The sequence below is a fragment of the Phoca vitulina genome, unplaced genomic scaffold, assembly GCF_004348235.1.
Source record: "Phoca vitulina isolate PV1807 unplaced genomic scaffold, GSC_HSeal_1.0 scaffold16, whole genome shotgun sequence".
Taxonomy (NCBI): Eukaryota; Metazoa; Chordata; class Mammalia; order Carnivora; family Phocidae; genus Phoca; species Phoca vitulina.
The window spans coordinates 21,173,481-21,196,591 of NW_022589719.1; the positions used below are offsets into that span (position 1 = coordinate 21,173,481).

A 23,111-nucleotide genomic window follows, 5' to 3' on the forward strand; every position below is an offset into this window, starting at 1 on the left:
AAAAAAAAAAAAAAAAGGTTTTTGAGCTTGTAAGAGAAATGCACTTTCCCATAGAAGAAATCAATCTTACTCAATTTCTTTTTATTGCCCATAATTTTGAAAAATTAAGTTTATTAAGGTATAACAGATATATACTTAAATATGCATTTTTAAAGTGAATTCTTACATACTTATGCACCCAAATCAAGATATAGGATATACATCCTCTACCCCAGAGGTCCCTTAATGTTCCTTCCTTGTCATCTACCCCCTCACCCACAGGTAATCAATATTCCGATTTCTGTCATCGTAGATTAGTTTTACCCTTTTTTTTTTTTTTGGCCTTCATGGATGGAATCGTAACAACTTGTATGCTTTTGTGTCAGGCTTTTTTCACTCAGCATAATGTCTGGGAGATTGATCCATGTTTTGAATATATCGGTAGTTCTTTTTTATTGCTATTTAGTATTCCATTATATGAACATACCTCTGTTTACTTATTCTCTTGTAGATCAATGTTTGGGCATGTTTACCTATTACACATAAATAAAGCTACCATGAACATTCTTTTGATAGACATGATGCGTTCATACCTCTTGGGAATTGCTAGGTCACAGGGTAGGCATATGTTTAGTTCTGGACATAATGCCAAATAGCTTTTTTTCAAAATGATTGTATCAATTTACAGTGCCACCAGCAATGTATGAAAGTTCCAGTTGCTCCACAACCTTGTCAAGACTTGGTATTGCAGTCTTTTAAATTTTAGCCACTGTGGTGGGTATTCCATCTTAAATTTGAATCACTAGTGTTGCTTCATCTTTTACATCAAAGTATTACACAGGTCCTCTGGTGTATAACTGGTGGGTCCTAACTATGCTTGGTTCTTCATTGCAGCTCTTAACCTAAACTGTTTTTTTCTTTTCTCAGTTGTCACAGGTGGTACTGATGGAATTGGAAAATCATATGCAGAAGAGGTAGGTAATTTTCAAGATCTTTTTTTTTTTTTTGTATAAAAATAAAAGAACAAATACAGGATTATCTCTTATAGTTGCTTTGATTGTTGAAGTTAAAAACAAATACAGTGTTATATAGTACAATAGATATGCTTTATTTCTAATCAGAAACACCACGCTTGCCCAAAGACAATTTTAAAATAAATTTTTGTGCAAAAATGAGTATAAAACTTTCTATCCCAGTAAATTGGAATTGGGGAAAATGTAGCATAGTTTTATTTTATATTGTGTAATTATGGACAGTCCTTAGTTTTAAAGTCAGTTGTTTTGAACTATTTTCCAAAAGGTGGCTGTATTATTATGGAATAGTTTTATTTCCAGGCTAGTCCATGGCATCGTTTTTTTATAAGACTATAATTGACAAAAAGATATTGATGGACATGGGCAAAGGGCAACGTCATGAAAGCATAGGGATCATGTAGTTTGAGGGCCATTGTACAAAGCAGGAGCATTGGTAGTACTCTTTTAAGGCAAGCTTCCCTGCCCTCTGGTTCCGCTGAAGCACCACAGCTTATGATACTGCCCAGTTGTGATGACAATCTTGGCAGATCCACTGGATTTCTCATTTGTCATTTCCAACAGAGGATCTTTTTAAATCTTCCTTGGTTGCCAGTCTTTCAGTCTTTATGTATCCAGTCCAAAACAAAATATTTTTTAAAGCTGACTTTTAAATTATAGAAGTAATAGATACTTATGATTTTATTTATTTATGAAAGATTATTTTAGAGAAAGAGTGCGATCATGAATGGGAGGGGCAGAGGGAGAAAAAGAGACAAACTCAAGCAGACTCTGCATGCAGGGCTCAATCTCATGACCCTAAGATCACGACCTGAGCTGAAACCAAGTTAGACACTTAACCAGCTACGCCACCCAGGTGCCCCAGTACTTATGATTTTAAAAACTAAAGCAGTGTAGATGGGTACGAAATGAAAATAAAAGTTTTACTCCTTCTGAGACCCTTTGACATTTATATACTAGCTTGATTCAGAAAGATAACCCTTTGGGGGAATCCTTTTGTAAAGTCTTCATTTTGGATTGCCCATTCATTATAACTTAGGTTTATTGGTTTTTTTAGTTGGGTTTACCATATTATCAGGTTTTCTTAAAATGAGAATATATCTGATTTCTGTTTTTAAATGAAATGTACAGGTGTGATTCAACTGCTTGGTGTTTTTTATTATTTCAGTTAGCGAAACATGGAATGAAGGTTGTCCTTATCAGCAGATCGCAGGATAAACTGAATCAAGTTTCCAGTGAAATAAGTAAGTTTTTCACACACCCTCTTCTTTCATGTTTACGAAAGGAATACAGCTAATCTAAGCTGAATGTTTTCAAGTAGGTATCTAGCACTGACGTATTTATTTATAGTTCAGAAAGCTTCTTATGTTGTTAAAAGGGATGCTTTAAAATGGGTCATCATTTTTTTTTCAAATTAATATGGGACTGTTAAAATTTCCTTAAAATGTCTTTTCCTGACTCACTTAGTTGTTGTTAGGAGCCAGATTCTCTGATTATTTTATCATGTTCTACTTAAACACCTGAATTCCTTTTCTGTTGCTTTATTTCAGTATTCTTGCATTTTCTTTTCACTCTTTGACATCATTGCCTCTAAATGTAATCATATATAATTGAAGAAAAATACAGAAGGCAGTCTATCTACATACGAGAGGGAATCTTTTGAGCTTTCTTCTGAGGCAGCTATGCTTGAGACCTGAATTACTATATAGCAAAGATTCTTAACTCATGTCTAATTAACCAACCCGGTGGATAAAGCAGTGCTGTCCATTTCCTTGGTAGAACACACTGACTGCTGTTCCCAGCGTGCTGACTGTTGGCGGCTGGTCAGGTTCTCAGTGTGACGCTTTTGTGCTTTTACCCCCCCAAGTCAACTTATTGGCTTTAAGAGTCAGCTATGTTTGTTCCCAAAGTTATGCTGAGTGCATTTATTATTTAATATTCCATACACTGATGCGGTATTTGTGTAAAAAGGGGGAGTTATTTCTACAAAAACGAATTTGAATGCTCTGAAAAAAGTGAGAAAAGCAAGTTCTTTCAGAAATTGGCTGTCAAATTAGCGGTGAACAAGACAAATGTAAAATAATTGGAAAAAATGATAAAAAGTAAGAAATTTGCTCTCAGATTGTTTTGTGTATGTTGAAATTTTTGCTGCACTTTAAAAGAACTAGATCTGCGATCATAAATGATGCATTATGGGCACGGGTGAGACAGGAAAGTCTGGAATACCGGTCAGCAGATCTAAACTCAAATGTAAGGCAGGGGTCCTACCCAGAGGACTGGTGAATGAATTACACTTATGTAAGGTTTAAATTAAATAAAATGGTTACAATGTGTATTTGTTGTTTTCTAGGATTCCTGCTTTAACTTCTATGAGTAGCCAACTAATAAACTGTTCCAATTCTTTCAGAGGAGAGAGGATTTCTACTGTATTTTTTTTCAGCGTTATTGAGATATCTCAATTGATGTATAACATCGTGTAAGCTGAAGGCATACCACATACTATATTTTATTATTAACATTACTACCTACTATTAACATTTATATGGTGCTTTATTATTTATTTATTTCCTCACATGTATTATCCTCTTTTATCTTTCAGACATCCTTGTGAGGTATATATTTTTATTGTTTCTTTCCAGGCCGTAACTGGTTCTTCTGGACAGATTACATATAAATGCACTTAATCTTTATGTAAAAAACAGATCCATAGATACTAATATTAAGTATGCTAAATCTTTTTTTTTTTTTCTTAAACCCTGTTGCTGTCATAGATCTTTACATCTTTGGCATTTAAGGATTTTAACTTTCAAGTTTTGAATTATATAAACACAACCCTGAAGGCCCAAGACATACAGTATTTTGCAGTTTGGCTAAGGTGGGAATTTGAATGAAACCATGGCACTAATGAGCCTGAGGCAGTTAACTTAGATAGTAGTTGAACTTCATATGTTTGCCTGGATCTTAACACTGTTTCTTTCTTAGTTACTTGTGCTCGTGTGTATAATTAACTCTTACAGTGATAAAGATGTTGGGTTTGTGCATGTGTAGATAAAATTGGCTGTTAATGAAAGCATTTACTAGTTGCTGGAAGTAAACGTTCATAGGTGAAAAATAGAACCTTTGATGAAATGGAATGTTGAATTTTGAAATGCTGTGATCTGAACAAACCACCATCTACTTGATCCCAAGACAAGTAAAAGCTACCTCATGACAGTCTTTTAGAAAGTGCTCCAGCCTGTACAAAAAATTGCTCAACAAGCCAGAAGTATACTTTAATGATATTTGAGAATTTATTCACTTGTGATAGGAGGTGACATGTGACTGTGGGCAGAGATGCCATTCTGGATAAAGATGGGATTCTGTTCAAACATTTTCATGAAGGGACAGATAGTGATGCACTGAATTGACCTTTATTATGTTTTCCTGGGCATCATATAAATTTAATGAGAAAGGTGGTATCAGCAGACCAGGTCGTCAGTTCTAAGCTGAAGAAATACAAAGAGGAGATTATATATACCTGTACAGGTTTTCAGCTCAGACGTAAATCATCTCTTTGGCAGGATAGTGTTTTCATGAACATATCTATTCCAGGAGAAGGAAGGACCAGAATTTAATGTTGACAGAGACAGACTAACTCTGTTTATGCCTTCAGCACATCTTTATTAAATGCCTGTGCACCAGATCCTGTGCTAGATAGTCCGCATACAGTGGTGAGCATGACAGAGGCACTCCTTGCTTTCATGGAACTTACACGCTAGTGGAGGAGACAGAGAAAAAAAACAGGTAGAAAAGCAAAAAACAAAACAAAGCAAATCAGACAAATAAATAATTGCAGTTTGTAATAGTGCCATGAAAGAAACAAACAAGGAGAGAACATGGAGAAGTTCTCATTTTGTAGCAATGTGAATTTTATGACTGACAGGGTGTTAAAGGGCCAGACTAATAACCTCTTGCCCACATAATGGCACTCCAGTTAGCAGCTGGAGCCTTAGGTGATGAGAGTATCCACTGGGCCCTCTTAGGGGGTGTAGTGGTGGAAGCGTTGTATGTGCAAGTTGCACATGATAAATCCAGTCCAGCATTTCTTAATGAGCCTTTGAATCCCTGCCTCTACATTACGCCAGGGAAGTTGTTTCCTCCCAAACTTACTAAATGGAGGGCCGTCATGGAGTCCAAGTTGCAGTCAGCCAACCAAATTAACTAAATCTTAGAGCTCCTTCCAGTTGTATAAGCTAAATCTCTGGTAAGTGATTCATATTTTAAAAACTATCCCGGTCTGGTATTGTATTATGTTTTCCTTGGCCTAACACTCTTAGAATCATTCTCACACAGGTTTCCTAGGTATCTACCAATACAAATTAGCAAACTTTTGCAACTATTTTTGTGTGTCAGTTATTATCTTATGGATCTGACTTTATACTTGTTCCTCAAAGAATGCTGTGATCTTACCCTGTTATGAGTAGCAGTAAGGGATGGTCTCATTGGGTCTTGAGGAGAAGAGGAATTCTCTTGCAAGGAAACGGCCCTTAGAGTTATCATGAGGTTATGCAGGTTCTTCAATCCAGGGAAAGCTAATCTCTTCCGACATAGGAGAGCAGGCTATTTCTCTTTGCACTGGCAAAGGAGGCTCAGAATAGCTCAGGGGTTCAAGATCCTTGGCATCAGTTGAGTCCACGCAGATATCCCCATCCCAAGTCTCATTCAGTGTTTTCACTTTCATACATGAGACATGGTGAGTCTGTGGAGTTCAGCTTACACATTGTAATTCCGCACCTGGCACAGTTAAATCTGATGTTAGCAAGGGGAGCCCTGTGGCTATAAAACATATAGAGGTTTTTATTAGGGCTGCCATAGAAGTTCTCTGTTCATAAATGGGAGCTGAAAGTTTAAAGACCCAAGCTTGTCATTTTCTTTCTGTAAATGCTCCAGTGTGTTCAGAAGAAGCCATGCCATACCACAATCTTTGTATTCATCATTTCTGCCCAACTCAAATGTGACAGCCACTTGGTCCCTTAAGGCACTTCTTCAGTGGATACTTTATTATAATCAGCAGCCAGCATTAATTTGATTAATGGTGATGCAACTGCATTATGGATCAAATCAACCAATATCAAAGTCCTCTGAGGTCTGTTTTTGGGGATCCCACTCCTGATATCAATTTCTGTATCAGTCAGACTTGCGTCAAGAAACAGAAGTCAGGCAAGTTAGTTTAACTAGGCTAATTTGTCTTTTCTAATCCAGCTCTTACATTCACTCCAGGAGGTAAACTCATCCCTCCTTCTTTCCTATGTGACTGAAAGAAGGAAAGAGGAAAGGAGGGGATTGAAAAAGAAACCACATGCCAACTGAGAAAAAACAAGGACTCTTCTGGGCTCCTGTCACCTTCTGACTCTCCACTGTCATTATGTAAACTTGGGGATTCTGTTTCTTTAGAAGCAGTTTCTTGTGAGTGTGGAGGACAACCTACTTATCAAAGTTCTCCAGGAAAATTTTTAAAGGATTATATATAATTAATAGGGAACTAAATGTTTTGCCAACAATGGATAAGTCCTTCTCGGGATCGACTGCTTTGATGAATTTTTGCTTCTTTGTAAGGATACCTGTCACCCATTGAATTAATACAAGCTGAGAGTCAACACATATATAATAAGCTTATTTTATTATCTTTGTTAGCCAGGACTATTAATATATTCAGTATTTTTGTCGATTTTGATTTGTCAAAGAGAAAAACTCCTAGATAATTTTTGAACTCTGAGCTAAGTTTTTACTTGCAAAAAGCACAGAGCAAAGACTAGCTTTTAGATCAACCTATTGGCTCACAGAATATAGAGATGGTGATATTTACAGTCCATATTTGTTCATGGCAGTTGGTAATTCTGATTGCATTCACTTTAATCGGCTTTGATTTAAAAAACACACATTTCTGTCTTTGATTAAAAAAAACAAGGGGCATTTGGCTTAGTCACAAGAGCATCTGACTCTTGAGTCGGAGCCCCATGTTGGGTTGTAGAGATTACTTAAATAAATAAAAAAAAAACAGATAGGGTGTTTCTCTCTTTTTGTTAATTATCTCAGGGTGTAAAGCTCTGGGATGGCCCTGTAATTCCGTGATCTCTTGAAATGTAAAGCTTTTAGAAAGGTAAGCACTGGGTGTTATACGCAAACAATGAATCATGGAACACTACATCAAAAACTAATGATGTAATGTATGGTGATTAACATAACATAATAATAAAAAGAAATGTAAATCTTACTGGTCTGTAGTCAACAGAGGAATAGGGTTAGGTTAAAAAAAAAAATCAGTTTCACTTTTTCAAACGTTACCTCTGATCAAATCTGTATAGTTAGATGTGGATTTGACCAAATAAGTTTGTTTCACAATTTTCTGATGCACTCTCAGTAGCATTAATGTGATGCCTTGTTATATTTAGCCTGTTTCATTTACATAAGGACAACGAGGTATTAGTGAACCTTTTTACTTTCATGTTTAATGAAACTAGAACCACATGATGTTAGGATCAGAGAGTTGACCTCATGCAGCCCCTAGAGTCTTATATGTTTTTCTGTCACTTCTGTAGTTACCAGAAATATTTTTATTGCCCCTACAGTTCACATATTCTAAGGTAGGGAACCACCAGGAACCAAAACCCAGCTGGTTTGCCTCTCCTGGTTTTGCCTGTGGTGCCTGTAATTACAGAGGTATCCTCGTACTTCACGATCTCCAAATTTGTCAATGTTTCCAGAAAGTGACATTCTGTACTACCCATGAGACTGAGGTCCCACAAGCCACTGAGCAGGTGCCAGGACAGTTTCCGTGAAGCATTGTTTCTACATATTGGAGTGTAATTATTGTTCCTTACTAGTGGGCTTGTCATGCCTAATTAAATGAGATTTACCATTAAATGAAACATTTCTGGCACGGTCATGGTTACAAATTTGTTTTATCTAATTATATCCTGGTAGGAGGAAGGGTAGATTCTTATTGAGCCTATGCAAATAATTACATTGCCATGTAAGGTGAAAGAACTCAGTAAGGACATGTATACCATCTGACTACCATGCTGATTAGTTTTGCAGACAGGGCCAATCAATATGTGTTGTATTTTCTTTTTCTTTTTCTTTTTTTTAATATTATGTGTTGTATTTTCTATACATTTTCCATCTTTAAATTTACCTAAACAATTTAATAGTTTATGTTCCAGTTGCTATTGCTGCATAACAACTACCCCAAACTTATCAATGTGAAATAATAACCGTGTTAGGCACTCAAAAATTCTGCTGATCAGGCGTTTCGCCAGGACCTGGGGGGACAATTCTTTTGCTTCTCATGGCATTACTGAGTTCCCTAACTGTGATACTCAGCTGGTGGAGAGGCTGGTTCAAAAGATTTAAGATGGCTTCTCTCACAGGGCTGGTGCCGTGGTTGGGAATGCCCGGAAAGCTGGACAGAGCTGGGACTGTTGGCCGGAGTGCCTCTGCGTAGTCTCTCTAGCATGGCCAGATCAGGGTAGCTGGACTCCTCACAGGGTAACTGTCATCCCTCACAGTGAACGTTGCAAGACAAGGAAGTATAAGCTGATGTCTTTTTGTGACCTACTCTCAGAACTCACATAGCGTTACTTTTGCTGTATTCTGTTCGTCAAAGCAGACATGAGCCTGCCGAGATCCAAGGTGAGAGGAATAGACTCCACATCTTGATGGAGGAGTGATGTGGTAACATTGGAAAAGAGTGTGTGGGAAGGGAGATATTTCTGGAAAATAAAATCTGGATCTGGAAAATACAGTCAGCCACAGTTTATAAGCTATATTAAGGTCTTTCAGGGAATATTTTTCTCGATTTCTGGGGGATCAGTTGGAGCAACATACCATTCAAAGAGTGCTTCATTCCAGTTTGCCTAAGGACAGCCAGCCACAAAGGGCTGGGGGAGTAAAAAATTAAGAAGAAAGAAAAACGTTTTCTCAAAACCACTGTTAAATTTCCTTCATTGATCTCATTCAGTTGCAAAATTAATTCTTCCATTGGATCTTGGGTCAAAAACATTAAAGAGTTCTATAGATACTGACTCAGTTTCCTGGTATAATCTGTCCCATAGTTGAGCTTGGTGGCACTGTCGGGTTACATTGGGAAGGAAGTCTGACATGGGAGTTGATTGTTTACAGCATCCGTGACAGTCAAGAGTACTGAAACAGGCCTCCATCTACTGAGGCTGTTATTCTTTATGTGTTCTTCCTAAAGACTCAGTTTTCTGACGTCCAGCTTAAGGGCCTCCAGCTTTTGGCAAACATGAAGGAAAAGTAGGAACCACCTGTTAATAAGACTGATGATCTCTGGTTCACTTATTACAGTAATTAACAGTGTCAGAACAGAATACCCTGTTTTGGTATAATATAGAGCTAATTAATGATTTAGTCAATGATTTTTCTCAGGTCATGAGCCTTATGGTGGACACTAAAGGCACTGATAAAGCTCCAGGGACTTCTATAAAGTGTTTTAAAATTGCCACCAATTAACCGTAATCTTAGATATCATTTTGTTCATAGTCGTGTGTGAGGCTGTGCACAGGAGTGTGAATATGTTTCTGTCTGTCCTGAAAAGTATACACATGTTGAACGATATTCATTATTAGTCACACCTTGGCTCTGCCCATGTTATGGGCTTGATAAACAGAGCAGCTCTCATAAGAGAGTTGAGCTAATTAAAGATATAGAGAATATACTACATATCTAGTTTTTTCCTAATAGCCTCTCTGCTGAGTAGTGCTACCTAGTGGCCATCTGGGAAATACCAATGATAGTTTGGGTATAACATTTGTCTTAATCAATTTTATTATTTTTATTATTTTTTTAAAGACTTTATTTATTTGACACAGAGAGAGAGACAGCTAGAGAGGGAACACAAGCAGGGGGAGTGGGAGAGGGAGAAGCAGGCTTCCCACAGAGCAGGGAGCCTGATGCGGGGCTTGATCCCAGGACCCTGAGATCATGACCTGAGCTGAAGGCAGACGCTTAACGACTGAGCCACCCAGGCGCCCCTTTATTATTTTTAATATTGTGGCCCAAATTTGTGAAGGCAGTAGCATAAAGAGTTGTCAGGAGACTAGTGGTTATAGCAAAATATAAGCATAAGTCACAGGTGCCCAAGACAAGAAATGATTAGAGTCATGGTTTAAGTGACATTATATTACATATAAGTAATTCAAATAAAACTTAGTCTTAAGAAACAATAATTATTAGGAAATCCAGCCTTTTTAGAAACAAGAAACTTTTGTTAAAAAACGATTCAAGGGATGACAAAAGTCAATAGCAAAGCTTAAAAAGTTAACAGGCTGTTAGAAAGTGAGAGTGTTTTGGGGAGATAAAGAACCTTTGTTGGCCAGGCTGGATACTGAAGGTACAGAATAACTTTTTTACAGCTTTCTCATTACGAGAAGACTATATTATCAAAGATCAAGTTTCTTCTCAACAGCTGGTTTCAAACTATTTAATTCATAAGCTTTCTTTGTTGGTTTGAATATATTTTACACTTACTTATACATATATTTAGATAAGTTAACACTTTCACCTGAAGCTTAAAATGTATTAACTTTATGTTCCGTTATTACATTTTAAGAAGATTCACCTATCACAGTGACTTTGCCATCCCAATTGGGGTTTTCTTTAAGATGCCTCCTTCTTTAACTCACTGTGATATTAGTATAGTGTCTTAGGGTCAATTAAGAATCATAGAAGTTATATTTAAGTTGACAGTGCTGAGCAATACAGTCATTATTGATACCAAGTTTGTCCGAGAGATGACATTTGCAAATTTTACACAGAGGACAGGAAGAGTAATTAACATCAATGATTTGCAGCATTGTCTGAAGTTAGAAGAGCCCATCCTTTCATAAAGACACCAACTGTCATAACTTAAAATAGTTTGTGGAAGCAGTGATAATATAGCTAACTGATAAAACCTATGTAGAAAATTTAAAAGTTCAAAGAATGAAATGTTAGAAAGAAGACATATAGCCACTTTTAAAATTAAAATGGTCAAACCAGTTCTAATTTGGCCAATGTTTTACCTTAATTAGGACTTTTATGTATATCTTGGATATCTTATATAATTCTTTGTTTATTTACCAATTATTAAAAATACTTCAAAAGTTTATTAGTGCATTTAAAATTAACTATTAGTTGCTAGCCAAATGTTGTTTGAATTTTTTACTGTCACTGCTCGAGCTGGTCATTTCTGTGAGAATGAGTTTTCTGAAATTTCTAGCACATTTTAAAGTATTAGAAGTTTTGTCCTTGTCTGGTCATTCTTGAATTTTCTCTTCTCAGATTTAAGGGACCACTGATCAGTCTCTATAAGCCGCTCAGAAGAGGCTTTTTAAAATCCAAAATAGTTGGTAGAAGGTATTGTCCAAGTTTCCTGGATCTTCATTGATTTTTCTGTTTGCTCTTATCAGTTACTGTGGGGGGGGGGGGAGTTGAAATTTCCAACTATAATTATGGATTGTCTGTTTCTTTGTGTCTATTTTTTTTGTTATTAACAAAAATAGCATTATTACAAATAGCATTGACATTTAAGGGCATTATGTCTCTTGATGAATTCATTCCTTTATCATTATGAAATGACCTTCTTTATTCTGGTAATATCCTCTGCACTGAAATCAACTTTGTTCATCTTTCTTTTGGTTAGTGTTAGAATGGTATATATTTTTTTCTGTCTTTACTTTTAACCTATATGTGCTTTATATTTAAAGTGGGTTTCTTGTAGACAGCATAGATTTGGTCTTTTTTAAAAAAATTCAATTTGATGACTTCTGCCTTTTAATTGGGGTTCTCAGACCATTTACACTTAATGTTATTGTTGATAGGATTGGGTTAAGATCTGCCCATTTATTCTTTGTTTTCTATTCATCTCATCTGTTCTTTGCGCACTTGTTTTTTTTTTTTTTTTTTGCCTATTTTTGGTTTATTAAAATGTTTTTAATCATTCTATATTATTTCCTTCCTTGGCTATTGGCTGTACATCTTTTTTCTTTGTTTTTAGTGATTGCTTTAGATTTTGCAGTGTTTATCTTTACCTTGTCACAGGCTACTGCTACTTGATGTAGAGCATGAGAACCTGACGACAATATACTCCCATTCCACACTGTTTTATTTATTTCTATATATGTTATGAATTGTATAACATTATTTTTGCCATGGTCAATTATATTTTAAAGAGAATTAAATTTATTTTTTGTTTTTTAAAGGCTTCGTTATTTATACACATTATTATTTCTGATGCTCTTCATTCCTTTTTGTGGATACATAATTCAGTCAGGAATTTATTTTTTTCTTTCCTGTCTGAAAGACTTCCTTTTATATCTCTCGTAATTCTGGTCTGCTAGTGATGAATTCTCTTTGTAAGTCTGAACAAAAACTTTTAGTTTTGAATGTATTTTTTCTGGGTATAAAATTTTAGAATGACAGATTCTTTCTTACCCTTTCAGTACTTTACTTTGCTTCATTGTGTTCTGGCCTGTAGTCTTTTTGACAAGAAGTCTGCTGTCATTCCTATATATATATATATATATATATATATATTTTTTTTTTTTTTTTTTTTTTTTTTTTATTAACCACCTTGTGTAAGTCACTTATTTTTTTTCTTCTCTGGTTACTTTTAAGATTCATCTTTTTACTACCGGTTTTAAGGAATTTGAGTATTTTATCCCTTGGTGTACTTTTATCCATGTTTCTCTTATTTGGAGTTGACTGAGCTTAAATTTATGTGCTTATAATTTTCATTATATTTGGGAAAATTGGCACTGTCAAATATTTTTTCTATCCTTCACTCTCTTTGTAGGATTTGAGTTATACATATATTATATGGATTAAAGTTGTCTCTCAACTTACTGATGTTGTCTTCTTTCATTTTCTTTTTGGGGGAGGGGTCTCTTTTCTTTTTGTGTTTCATTTTAGAGAGTGTCTATTGCTGTGCCTTCGCATTCATTAATTTTTTTTTCCTCTAGTGTCTAATCTGCCATTAATCCTATTAGTGTATTTTTTTAAAAAATCCAGACATTTGGGGTGCCTGGGTGGCTCAGTCTGTTAAGCATCTGCCTTCGGCTCAGGTCATGATCCCAGGGTCCTGGGATCGAGCCCCCACATCGGGCTCCCTACTCAGCGGGGAGCCTGCTTCTCCCTCTCCCCCTCCTCCTACTTGTGCTCTCTCTCTCTCCCTCTTTCTCTCTCTTGTCAAGTACATAAATAAAATCTTTTTAAAAAAATAAGATAAAAATAAAAATCTAGACATTATATTTTTCTCTCAAAATGAAATTTTAGGTTATTTTTGTATCTCCCTTATCTCTTTTAAAAATGTTCACCCTCTACGTTTTTGAACATACAGCAGCCCTTATCTGTGGGGGATATGTTCTAAGACCGCCCCCCCATGGATGCCTGAAACTGTGGATAGTAAGTACTGAGCCCTGTACATACTATGTTTTTTTCTGTATATCCATCTTACGATAAAATTTAATTTATAAATTAGGTGCAACAAGAGATTAACAACAAAAATAATAAAATAGAATAATTACAACAATATACTCTAATAAAAATTATATGAATGTTAGTCTTTCAAAATATCTTATTGTACTGTACTCACCCTTCTTGTAATGATCAGAGATGATAAAATGCCTCCGGGCTGAGATGAATGACATAGGCATTGTGACCTAGCATTGGGCTACTGTGGACCTGCTGACGATTCATCAGAAGGAGAATCATCTGCTTCCAGACCATAGCTGATTGTGGCTAACTGAAACCTTGGAAAGCAATGCTGTGAGTAAGGGAGGATTACTGCATATGGTGTGTTCTTGCTCTTGTTTTATCCTTGTCTTTCTTGCTGTTAGTCGCTCGTGCTCTTTCTGTCCACTGTATGGTAGTTCTAGGGACCCTGTCTTCCCCACATGCTCAAGTCTGTTTCCTCAACTCGGGGGAACTATTGATCTCCCAAGTTCCTCTCTCTTCCTTCTGTTCTAAAAAATCTGTAGGCAATAAGCTAGGGCAGCTGTAGGCCTCACCTCATTTGTTTCCTTCTCATGGCTATGACTGTCCTGAACACTTTATCTTGCACTGACTGAAAACCATTGTTTCATATATTTTGTCCAATTTTTTCAGTTTAAGGCAATGGAATAAATCTAGTCTCTGTTATACCATCATGGCTGGAAACAGAAGAGCCCCATACTCCCTCCTTTTTACCCTTATAGATTTCCTGGTAAATATAATTATTATCTTTGTACATGATTTCCTGGTAAATATAATTATTATCTTCGCACATGTCTATAAATGTTTGGTCTGCATTAGGCTTTTTTTTTTTTTTTTAAGATTATATTTGTCAGAGAGAGAGAGAGAACACAAGCAGGGGGGAGTGGCAGGCAGGGGGAGAAGCAGGCTCTCTGCTGAGCAAGGAGCCCGATGTGGGACTCGATCCCAGGACCCTGGGATCATGACCTGAGCCGAAGGCAGACGCTTAACAGACTGAGCCACCCAGGCGTCCCTGCATTAGGGCTTTAAAGAAAGAGCAGGACTAAACCTTTTGGATGTTTGCCCTGGGCCTGGTATGGTTAAGGGGGATGGGTCCACTTCGCAAGTGTTATTTTGGTGACCGAAGAGCTCTTGTGAAATGGCTTGGTATTCTTAATCTTGCACAGAAAGATACTCTTGAAATTTAGTTTATGTTCCAATTTTGGCACAAGTGGTTTTCTAAGCTAATGTGGGATCCAATCGTAAAGCTGGTGTCCAACTAAACATTTTCACCAAAAGTGTACCTTATTGCAACTTCATTACTGTTTGTTACCAATCGTTTACTCTGCTAGAGAACAACATCTGTAATATGGGTGGATATTTTGTTAGAAATGTAGCCTACCTACCAATTAGTTGGCCCAGCCAAATTAGCATGTGTTGATCTGCATCTCCAATTAAGGCAGCTGCCGGGCTGTTGCTGTTCTACAGCTGGCGTTAGCGTTAGGCGTGTGGGCGTGTAGGGAGTGTACTGCGCCATGGCCAGACACTAGCTATACCTCTTAATTAAAACATTTGCTTATGTTTGCATGGTTTCTTTAAAACAGCAAGTGGTCTTTGCTATTGGATTATTGATGGCTCAGTAACTTTTATGTAAAAAACTTTTTTTAGTTGAGGAAATGTGGGACCAAGGTGTTCTGAAATGAGTCCCATTTAAGTAGATGATTGGTGTTTCTCCTCCCACTTGAAAATTATTACGTGTTATTCTAAGTGGATAATTGTAATTGGGGTATGAACTTCAACTATAAAAGAATTCGTAGAAAGGCATATTCTTTGGATGTATTTATAAAGTTCTTCAGTACTTTTATGTAGGGATTGCATCCCTTTTCATCATGGGAAGTACTTTGAAAGTTTGATGGAAAAGGTTCACTTTAACTTGATTTTTCCATCAAATAAAGTTATATATTTTCTTGTCAATTATCTACTTTTTTTAATCTTTTTTTTTTTTTAAAGATTTTATTTATTTATTTGACAGAGAGAGAGACAATGAGAGAGGGAACACAAGCAGGGGGAGTGGGAAAGGGAGAAGCAGGCTTCCTGCTGAGCGGGGAGCCCAATGCGGGGCTCGATCCCAGGACCCTGGGATCATGACCTGAGCCAAAGGCAGATGCTTAACGACTGAGCCACCCAGGTGCCCCAATTATCCACTGTTTTAATAGTCTTGTTTTACCATTACTTCTTAAATGCAGAGTTTATGTTACATGCTACTCTTTAACTATAAATCTCTAGCTACTAAGTACTAATTTAAATGACTTAGTGCTATATCTAATACTAAAATGAAAGGGAAGATGAGTCCATTAAAAGTGACAAGAAATATCATAAATTTTGAATTGTTTTATTCCTTCACTGTTAAGAAAAACCAATAGAATTAATATCTAATGACAACAGGCTAATAGCAATAAAGAATGTTGATGTCGAATCAGCTTTCATTGTGTTTCCATTCTGTTTAATGCTGTAGTGATGTGTAAAATCTAAAATGTAATCACTCTTCAATAACTGATAAGCCACAAAATATAAGTATATTCATTTTTTGGGAACACTTAGTAGAATCATGTTTAGGTATGCGTAGTTTAGAAAACATACCCCACATGATTTTAAAGGTCATTCCTGTTTAGGAACTACTGATAGACTAAACCCCTCACTTTTTAAATATGGAAACTAAGTCTGAGAAACCAAGTCCTATCTAGTTAATGACTGAAGTGGGCAGAGTCTTCGGCTTCTTGTGCTATGTTCTTCATTACCCCTCTGCTCTGAATTTGTGCTTTAAATATTGTAGCTGGGGAACTAAGTGATAATTTGCGGGGCCAAAACATATGTTTCGCCAAAACATAATATCACAGTTACATAGCGTCAAGAGTTTAAAAAACAACCTAAACTCAACTTGCATCGTGACTGTGTTTGAATGCAGGTACCTATTATAGTTATTATCATTGGATCAATTTTAGGATATGTGAGCATTTTTACTAAAATGGACGTATTTGTTCCTTTTCATTTTTTAAAAAATTTTTGAAAAACTTTTTAGTTGACATGCAATGTTACATTAGTTACAGGTGTAAAACATAGTGATTCACATCTCTATACATTATGATATGTTTACCACAAGTGTAGCTTCCTTCTGTCACCATACAACATTATTACAATATCATGGACTGTATTCCCTATGCTGTACCTTTATTCCCATGATTTACTCATTTCATAACTGGAAGCCTGTATCTCCCACTCCCCTTCACTCATTTGCCTATCCTTCCATGACCCTTCCTTCTGGCAACCATCGGTTTGTTCTCTATATTTATAAGATTGATTCTATTTTTTGTTTATTCCTTTACTTTGTTTTTTAGATTCCACAGATAAGTGCGATCACATAGTACTTGTCTTTCTCAGTCTGACTTACTTCATTTAGTATAATATCCTCAGGTCCATCCATGTTGTTGCAAATGGCAAGATTTCATACCTTTTTATGGCTGTGTAGTATTCAGTGTGTGTGTACCACATCTTCTTATCCATTCATCTTTTGATGAACTCTTAAGTTGCTTCCATATCTTGGCTATTGTAAATAATGCTGCAATAAACATAGGGGTACCTGTATCCCTTTGAATTAGTGTTTTCATATTCTTTGGGTAAATACCCAGAGGTATAATTACTGGATCATAGGGTAGTTCTATTTTTAATTTTTTGAGGAACCTCCATATTGTTTTCTACAGCAGCTGCACCTGTTTACATTCCCACTAACAGTGCACAAGGGTTCCTTTTTCTCCATATCCTTGCCAACACTTGATATTTCTTGTTCTTTTGATTCTAGCTATTCTGACAGGTATAAGGTAATATCTCATTGTGGTTTTGATTTGCATTTCCCTGATGATAGTGATGCTGAGCATCTTTCCATGTGTCTGTTGGCCATCCATATGTCTTCTTTGGAAAATATCTGTTCAGGTCCTCTGCCCATTTTTTTCAATTTAAATTTTAGGTAGTTACCATGCAGTGCACTATTGGTTTCTGGAGTAGAATTCAGTGATTCATCACTTACATACAACACCCAGTGCTCATCATAACAAGTGCCCTCCATAATACCTGTCACCCATCTAGCCCATCCCCCACCCACATCCCTCCATCAACCCTCAGCTTGTTCTCTATTGTTTGTTTTTTTTTTAAAGATTTTATTTATTTATTTGACAGAGAGAGACACAGTGAGAGAGGGAACACAAACAGGGGCAGTGGGAGAAGGAGAAGCAGGCTTCCCATGGAGCAGGGAGCCCGATGTGGGGCTCGATCCCAGGACCCTGGGATCATGACCTGAGCCGAAGGCAGACGCTTAATGACTGAGCCACCCAGGCGCCCCGAGCTTGTTTTCTATTGTTAAGAGTCTCTTATGGCTTGTTTCCCTCTCTCCTTTTTTTTTCTTTTCCCCATTCCCATATATTTATCTATTTTCTTTCTTAAATTCCACATATGAATAAGATTATATGGTATTTGTCTTTCTCTGACTTATTTCACTTAGCAAAATACACTCTAGCACCATCCATGTCATTACAAACGGCAAGATTTCCTTCTTTTTGATGGCTGAGTAATATTCATCTGTGTGTGTGTGTCTGTCTGTCTGTCTATGTGTGTGTGTGTATGTCACATCTTCTTTATCCATTCATCAGTTGATGGACATTTTGGCTCTCTCCATAGTTTGGCTATTGTTGATAATGCTGCTATAAACATCATGGTGCATGTATCCCTTCAAATCTGTATTTTTATTTCCTTTGGGTAAATACCTAGAAGTGCAATTGCTGGATCATAGGGTAGTTTTATTTTTAATATTTTGAGGAACCTCCATGCTGTTCTCCAGAATGGCTGCACCAGTTTGCATTCCCACCAACAGGGCAAGAGGGTCCCCCTTTCTCTGCATCCTTGCCAATACCTGTTGCATTTGATACACCAATAGCAAAGCAGCAGAAAAAGAAATCAAGGAATCAATCCCATTTGCAATTGCACCAAAAACAATAAGATACCTAGGAATAAATCTAACTAAAGAAGTAAAAGATCTATACTCTGAAAACTATAGAATACTTATGAAAGGAATTGAAGAGGACACAAAGAAATGGAAAAGCATTCCATGCTCATGGATTGGAAGAACATTGTTAAAATGTTTATACTACCCAAAGTAATCTATACATCTAATGGCAATCCCCATCAAAATACCACCAGCATTTTTCATAGAGCTAGAACAAACAATCCTAAAAGTTGTGTGGAACCACAAAAGACCCTGAATAGCCAAAGCAATTCTGAAAAATAAAAACAAAACTGGAGGCATCACAATTTTGGATATCAAAGTATATTACAAAGCTGTAGTCATCAAGACAGTATGGTACTGGCACAAAAACCCACACATAGATCAGTGGAACAGAATAGAAAACCCAGAAATGGACCCACAACTATGTGGTCAACTAATCTTTGACAAAGCAGGAAAAAATATCTGATGGAAAAAAAGCCTCTTCAACAAATGGTGATGGGAAAACTGGGCATGCAGAAGGATGAAACTGGACCACTTTCTTAATACCATACACAGAAATAAATTCAAAATGGATGAAAGACCTTAACGTGAGACAGGAAACCATGAAAATCCTAGAGGAAAACACAGGCAGCAACCTCTTCAACCTCGGCCATAGCAACTTATTACTAGACATGTCATCGGAGGCAAGGGAAACCAAAGGAAAAATGAACTATTGGGACTTCATCAAGATAAAAAGCTTTTGCACAGCAGAGGAAACAGTAAACAAAACTAAAAGGCAGCCTAATGAATGGGAGAAAATATTTGCAAATGACATATCTGATATAGGGTATCCAAAATCTACAAAGAACTTATCAAACTCAACACCCAAAAAACAAATAACCCAGTTAAGAAATGGGCAGAAGACCTGAATAGACACCTTTCCAAAAAAGACATCCAGATGGCTAACAGACACATGAAAAGATGCTCAGCAGCACTCATCATCAGGGAAATACAAATCAAAAGCATGATGAGATACCATCTCACACCTGTCAGGATGGCTAAAATTCCTTTTCATTTTTTAAGAAACAGCCATGTCCAACTGGATATTTAGGGATGACTTTGCATTAGTAAAACCCTAATGTAACTACATAAAATGGTTAATTTTACTAAAATGAGTTTTTATTAACAAATACTCTTCCAGTAATATTTGAGAGATTTCCTGTAATAAGTGATGAAATAAACACCCATTGTTGATCCTTAGAACAAGTATGAGGACAAGCTGGCGAGGTTCCCCAAGATCCCGCAGTAGGCGGTAAAGCTGACCTTCAGTTGCAGGCGTCAACTGCACGTCTAGTTCTGCTTCTACTGCTACGTGGTATTTCTTCTGCTATTTCTAATTATTCACCCCCTTTCCCACAAGTTATCCTTTATGATATTAATCCAGAACCCAAGATGCCTTGAGTGTGTGCCTTGTTTTTCAGTCTTGAATTGCTCAGAGTCGTGTTTTTGGCTCCCATTTCTGAATTGCATGGGGGACAGAAAATTCTGGAAAGCCTTTATTCATCCTTTGTATGTCTTTTAGGACTGGTTTGTGAGGCTGGATGTTGGACCACTAGCAAGGTAGACGACACCCTCGTAGGTGGGACTCCAGCTTTCCTACTGCTACAGTGTTGGCCACTCTGCTTTGATCAGTTTTGTACATTGAGTTTTGCATCCTTTGGATAAAAGGGCCTATTGCAGCAAAGTTTGAGAACCATTGCTATAGATAACTCCCCACACCTTCTTGGTCAGTCCTTATTGTGTCCTTGTAACAAAGGACCTGTTTTACTCAGCATGTGTCTCCATACGCCTAGACTTTCATCCTCCTCACAGAAAGAAATACCTTCTCTAGGAGCCAACCTTTTGCTGGTATCTTGATTACCAATCTCTTACTGGTTCCTTAAGGACTTGTTCCCACAGCGTTTCTCTCCTCTGATGTCTCTAACAGATACCCTTTAGACAGGTTTTTTTTTTGGCCTGATTTTTGTTTTAAAGATCAGCAGATTTCACTTAATCACATAAGTCATAATTTATGTCTTCTTTTGAAAATCCAAATGATCTGTTAACCCTGGGCCCAGCATTCCTGTAGGGCAGCAATCCGTTGGCATTGAGAACCAGTTGCCCTTTAGGTGGGGCCTGCCCTGTCAAGTTTGTCCCAGCCCGTCCCTGCTCACACAGTGCATACGCATATACTTTTATTAGGCTCTCTTCACGAACTTGAGTAACATGCTTGGCCCCAAGGACATTTCAGTTTGTGACCTCTATTGTCCTTTACATCTTTCTAAGCGCATCTAGGGAGAAATTCTATTTCATTTGTGTCATTGTCAGTGAAATAGAGTTCTTCTTGTATGGTATACTTACACTTTATAAATATTCTCCATTAATTTTGCTTTTGTCTCCTAACAGAAATATACCTACAGTTGTTAATACTAAAAACAGTATAAACTCAGGATGTAAGAAAACTATACACATACAGGTTAGGAAGCGGTCACAAAATTCCAGGAATCACATGCATGCTCCCTCCCAATTACTGCTCCTTCTTTCCTCTCGAGTTTCTTAATTTTAATTAAATTTCTAACATTATCTAATATTAATTAATTTCTAATACTATCATTAATTTAGACTTCTTTGGTTTTTATATACATTGCATAATATACTATGTATTCTTTTGAGTTTTGGCTTCTTCAGTTCAGCATATAATATATAGATGCAACAGAAATGTATTCACATGTGCTCCAAAGACATGCCCAGGATTGTTCCCAGTATCATTCCTGATAATAGCAAAAAACTGTAGTTCATTTATTTTCATCCCTTATGAACATACTGCAATTTAGTTATCTGTTCCATTGTTGATGGACATTTGGGTTGTTTCCCGTTTTTTACTATTTCTTTTGGATCTGTACCTATAAGAGGACTTACATTCTTGAGACATACTGAGAGTCTCTTTGTCACACATAAAACATTGCTGTTTCTATCAAATACATTTCTTATGATAACATTGTAAATGCAGTAGCAGACTTGGAATTAGCACCTAGAGCTTAAGTCCTTCTGTGGCCTGCCACATCACAAACAGAACAAAAAAACACCAAAGGAGGCTGCATGATAATAAAAGAGAAGAAACCCCACATATATAAATAAAGTATGCAAAGTAAGTCCCAATCCAAGGCAGGGTCACACGTGGTCTAGTCAAGCCCCCCTTGGGGAAGAGCCTGGGGAAGAATGTGAGAGGCTGCACCACAGGCAGCACAGGCATCAGGTCCTAAAGGAGAGAATGTGAGGCATATAGTAAAGAGCCGCACGGAGCCGAAGCATTCAAGAGTATCTGTGGACGCTGGTCACTCTTTTACCCCCATAACTATGGTCAAACAGGTGATAGATCACACGGCTGCAGTTTTAATCATCCATGCCAAGGTTTTGACTTCTATGTCTTAGCTCTTGGTATGCTTTATGAATTTTAAACCTAAACATATCTGTAGTTTGAAAGCGGACTATCAAACCTTTTTACTTAACCGCTTTAAAATTTTTAAGCTACAGATTTTGTAAGTCAGTTTACCTGGCAGTTTACCCTCCATTGGCATGGTTCCAAGTGGTGAGTGGTTGCTAGTGAGGAAATGTAAAGTACATTTTATTTTTTATTTTTTTAAGTTTTTTTTTTTATTTATTTGACAGAGAGAGACACAGTGAGAGAGGGAACACAAGCAGGGGGAGTGGGAGAGGGAGAAGCAGGCTTCCCGTGGAGCAGGGAGCCCGATGTGGGGCTCGATCCCAGGACCCCGGGATCACGACCTGAGCCGAAGGCAGACACTTAACGACTGAGCCACCCAGGCGCCCCTGTAAAGTACATTTTAAACATCATGTTAAGGATGATGGAGCCTAAATATGCTGCAAATTATTCATTAAATGGAAAATAAGCAGTTGTAAGATCACCCTCCACCCATTTTCTCTTAAAAGTTCATTCTTGACAACATGAGAACAGATGTGTCTTTTTTTTTTATTATTATGTTACGTTAATCACCTTACATTGCATCATTAGTTTTTGATGTAGTGTTCCATGATTCATTGTTTGCATATAACACCCAGTGCTCCATGCAGAACGTGCCCTTTTTAATACCCATCACCAGGCTAACCCATTATATAAGTTAACTTGTACCATCGTAATCAAATCATGAATTAAAATATTTTTGTTATTTCTTTGGCTTTGTCTTCTTTCCATCACCCTTTCACACTCAGTGCTAAAGCATTATTAATTTTCTCCTGGCACAACTACCCGACGATTTCTACTAAGAAGGGCTTAATACTACTTCAGTCATTATTTTACATAGCAGCATTGCTTCTGGGACTTTTATACAATGCAGCTGCTTATGGTAGATGAAAGAAATCAAGTATTGTAGTACAGACTTTTAGGGATAATAACATATTTTTGAAAGCAAGTAAAATATCCTATGTACTAGCTTGTGATCCTGTATGAATGGAGACTCAATCCATATGAGTGGTTACTTTTTCTTGAACGGAATGAGCATTGTGGGAATATGTACTGTTTC

The 23,111-nt window shown here is 36.9% G+C and overlaps 1 protein-coding gene across 1 annotated transcript in view; it reads left to right on the forward strand.

The window, feature by feature from the left end:
- Positions 1-23,111, forward strand: part of HSD17B12 (hydroxysteroid 17-beta dehydrogenase 12) — a 156,439-nt gene that overhangs the window by 57,022 nt on the left and 76,306 nt on the right. Inside the window, exons 2-3 of the mRNA XM_032413947.1 lie at positions 907-953; positions 2,179-2,254. Of these exons, the coding sequence (XP_032269838.1) occupies positions 907-953; positions 2,179-2,254 (123 nt within the window). The remainder of the gene's footprint in view (positions 1-906; positions 954-2,178; positions 2,255-23,111) is intronic.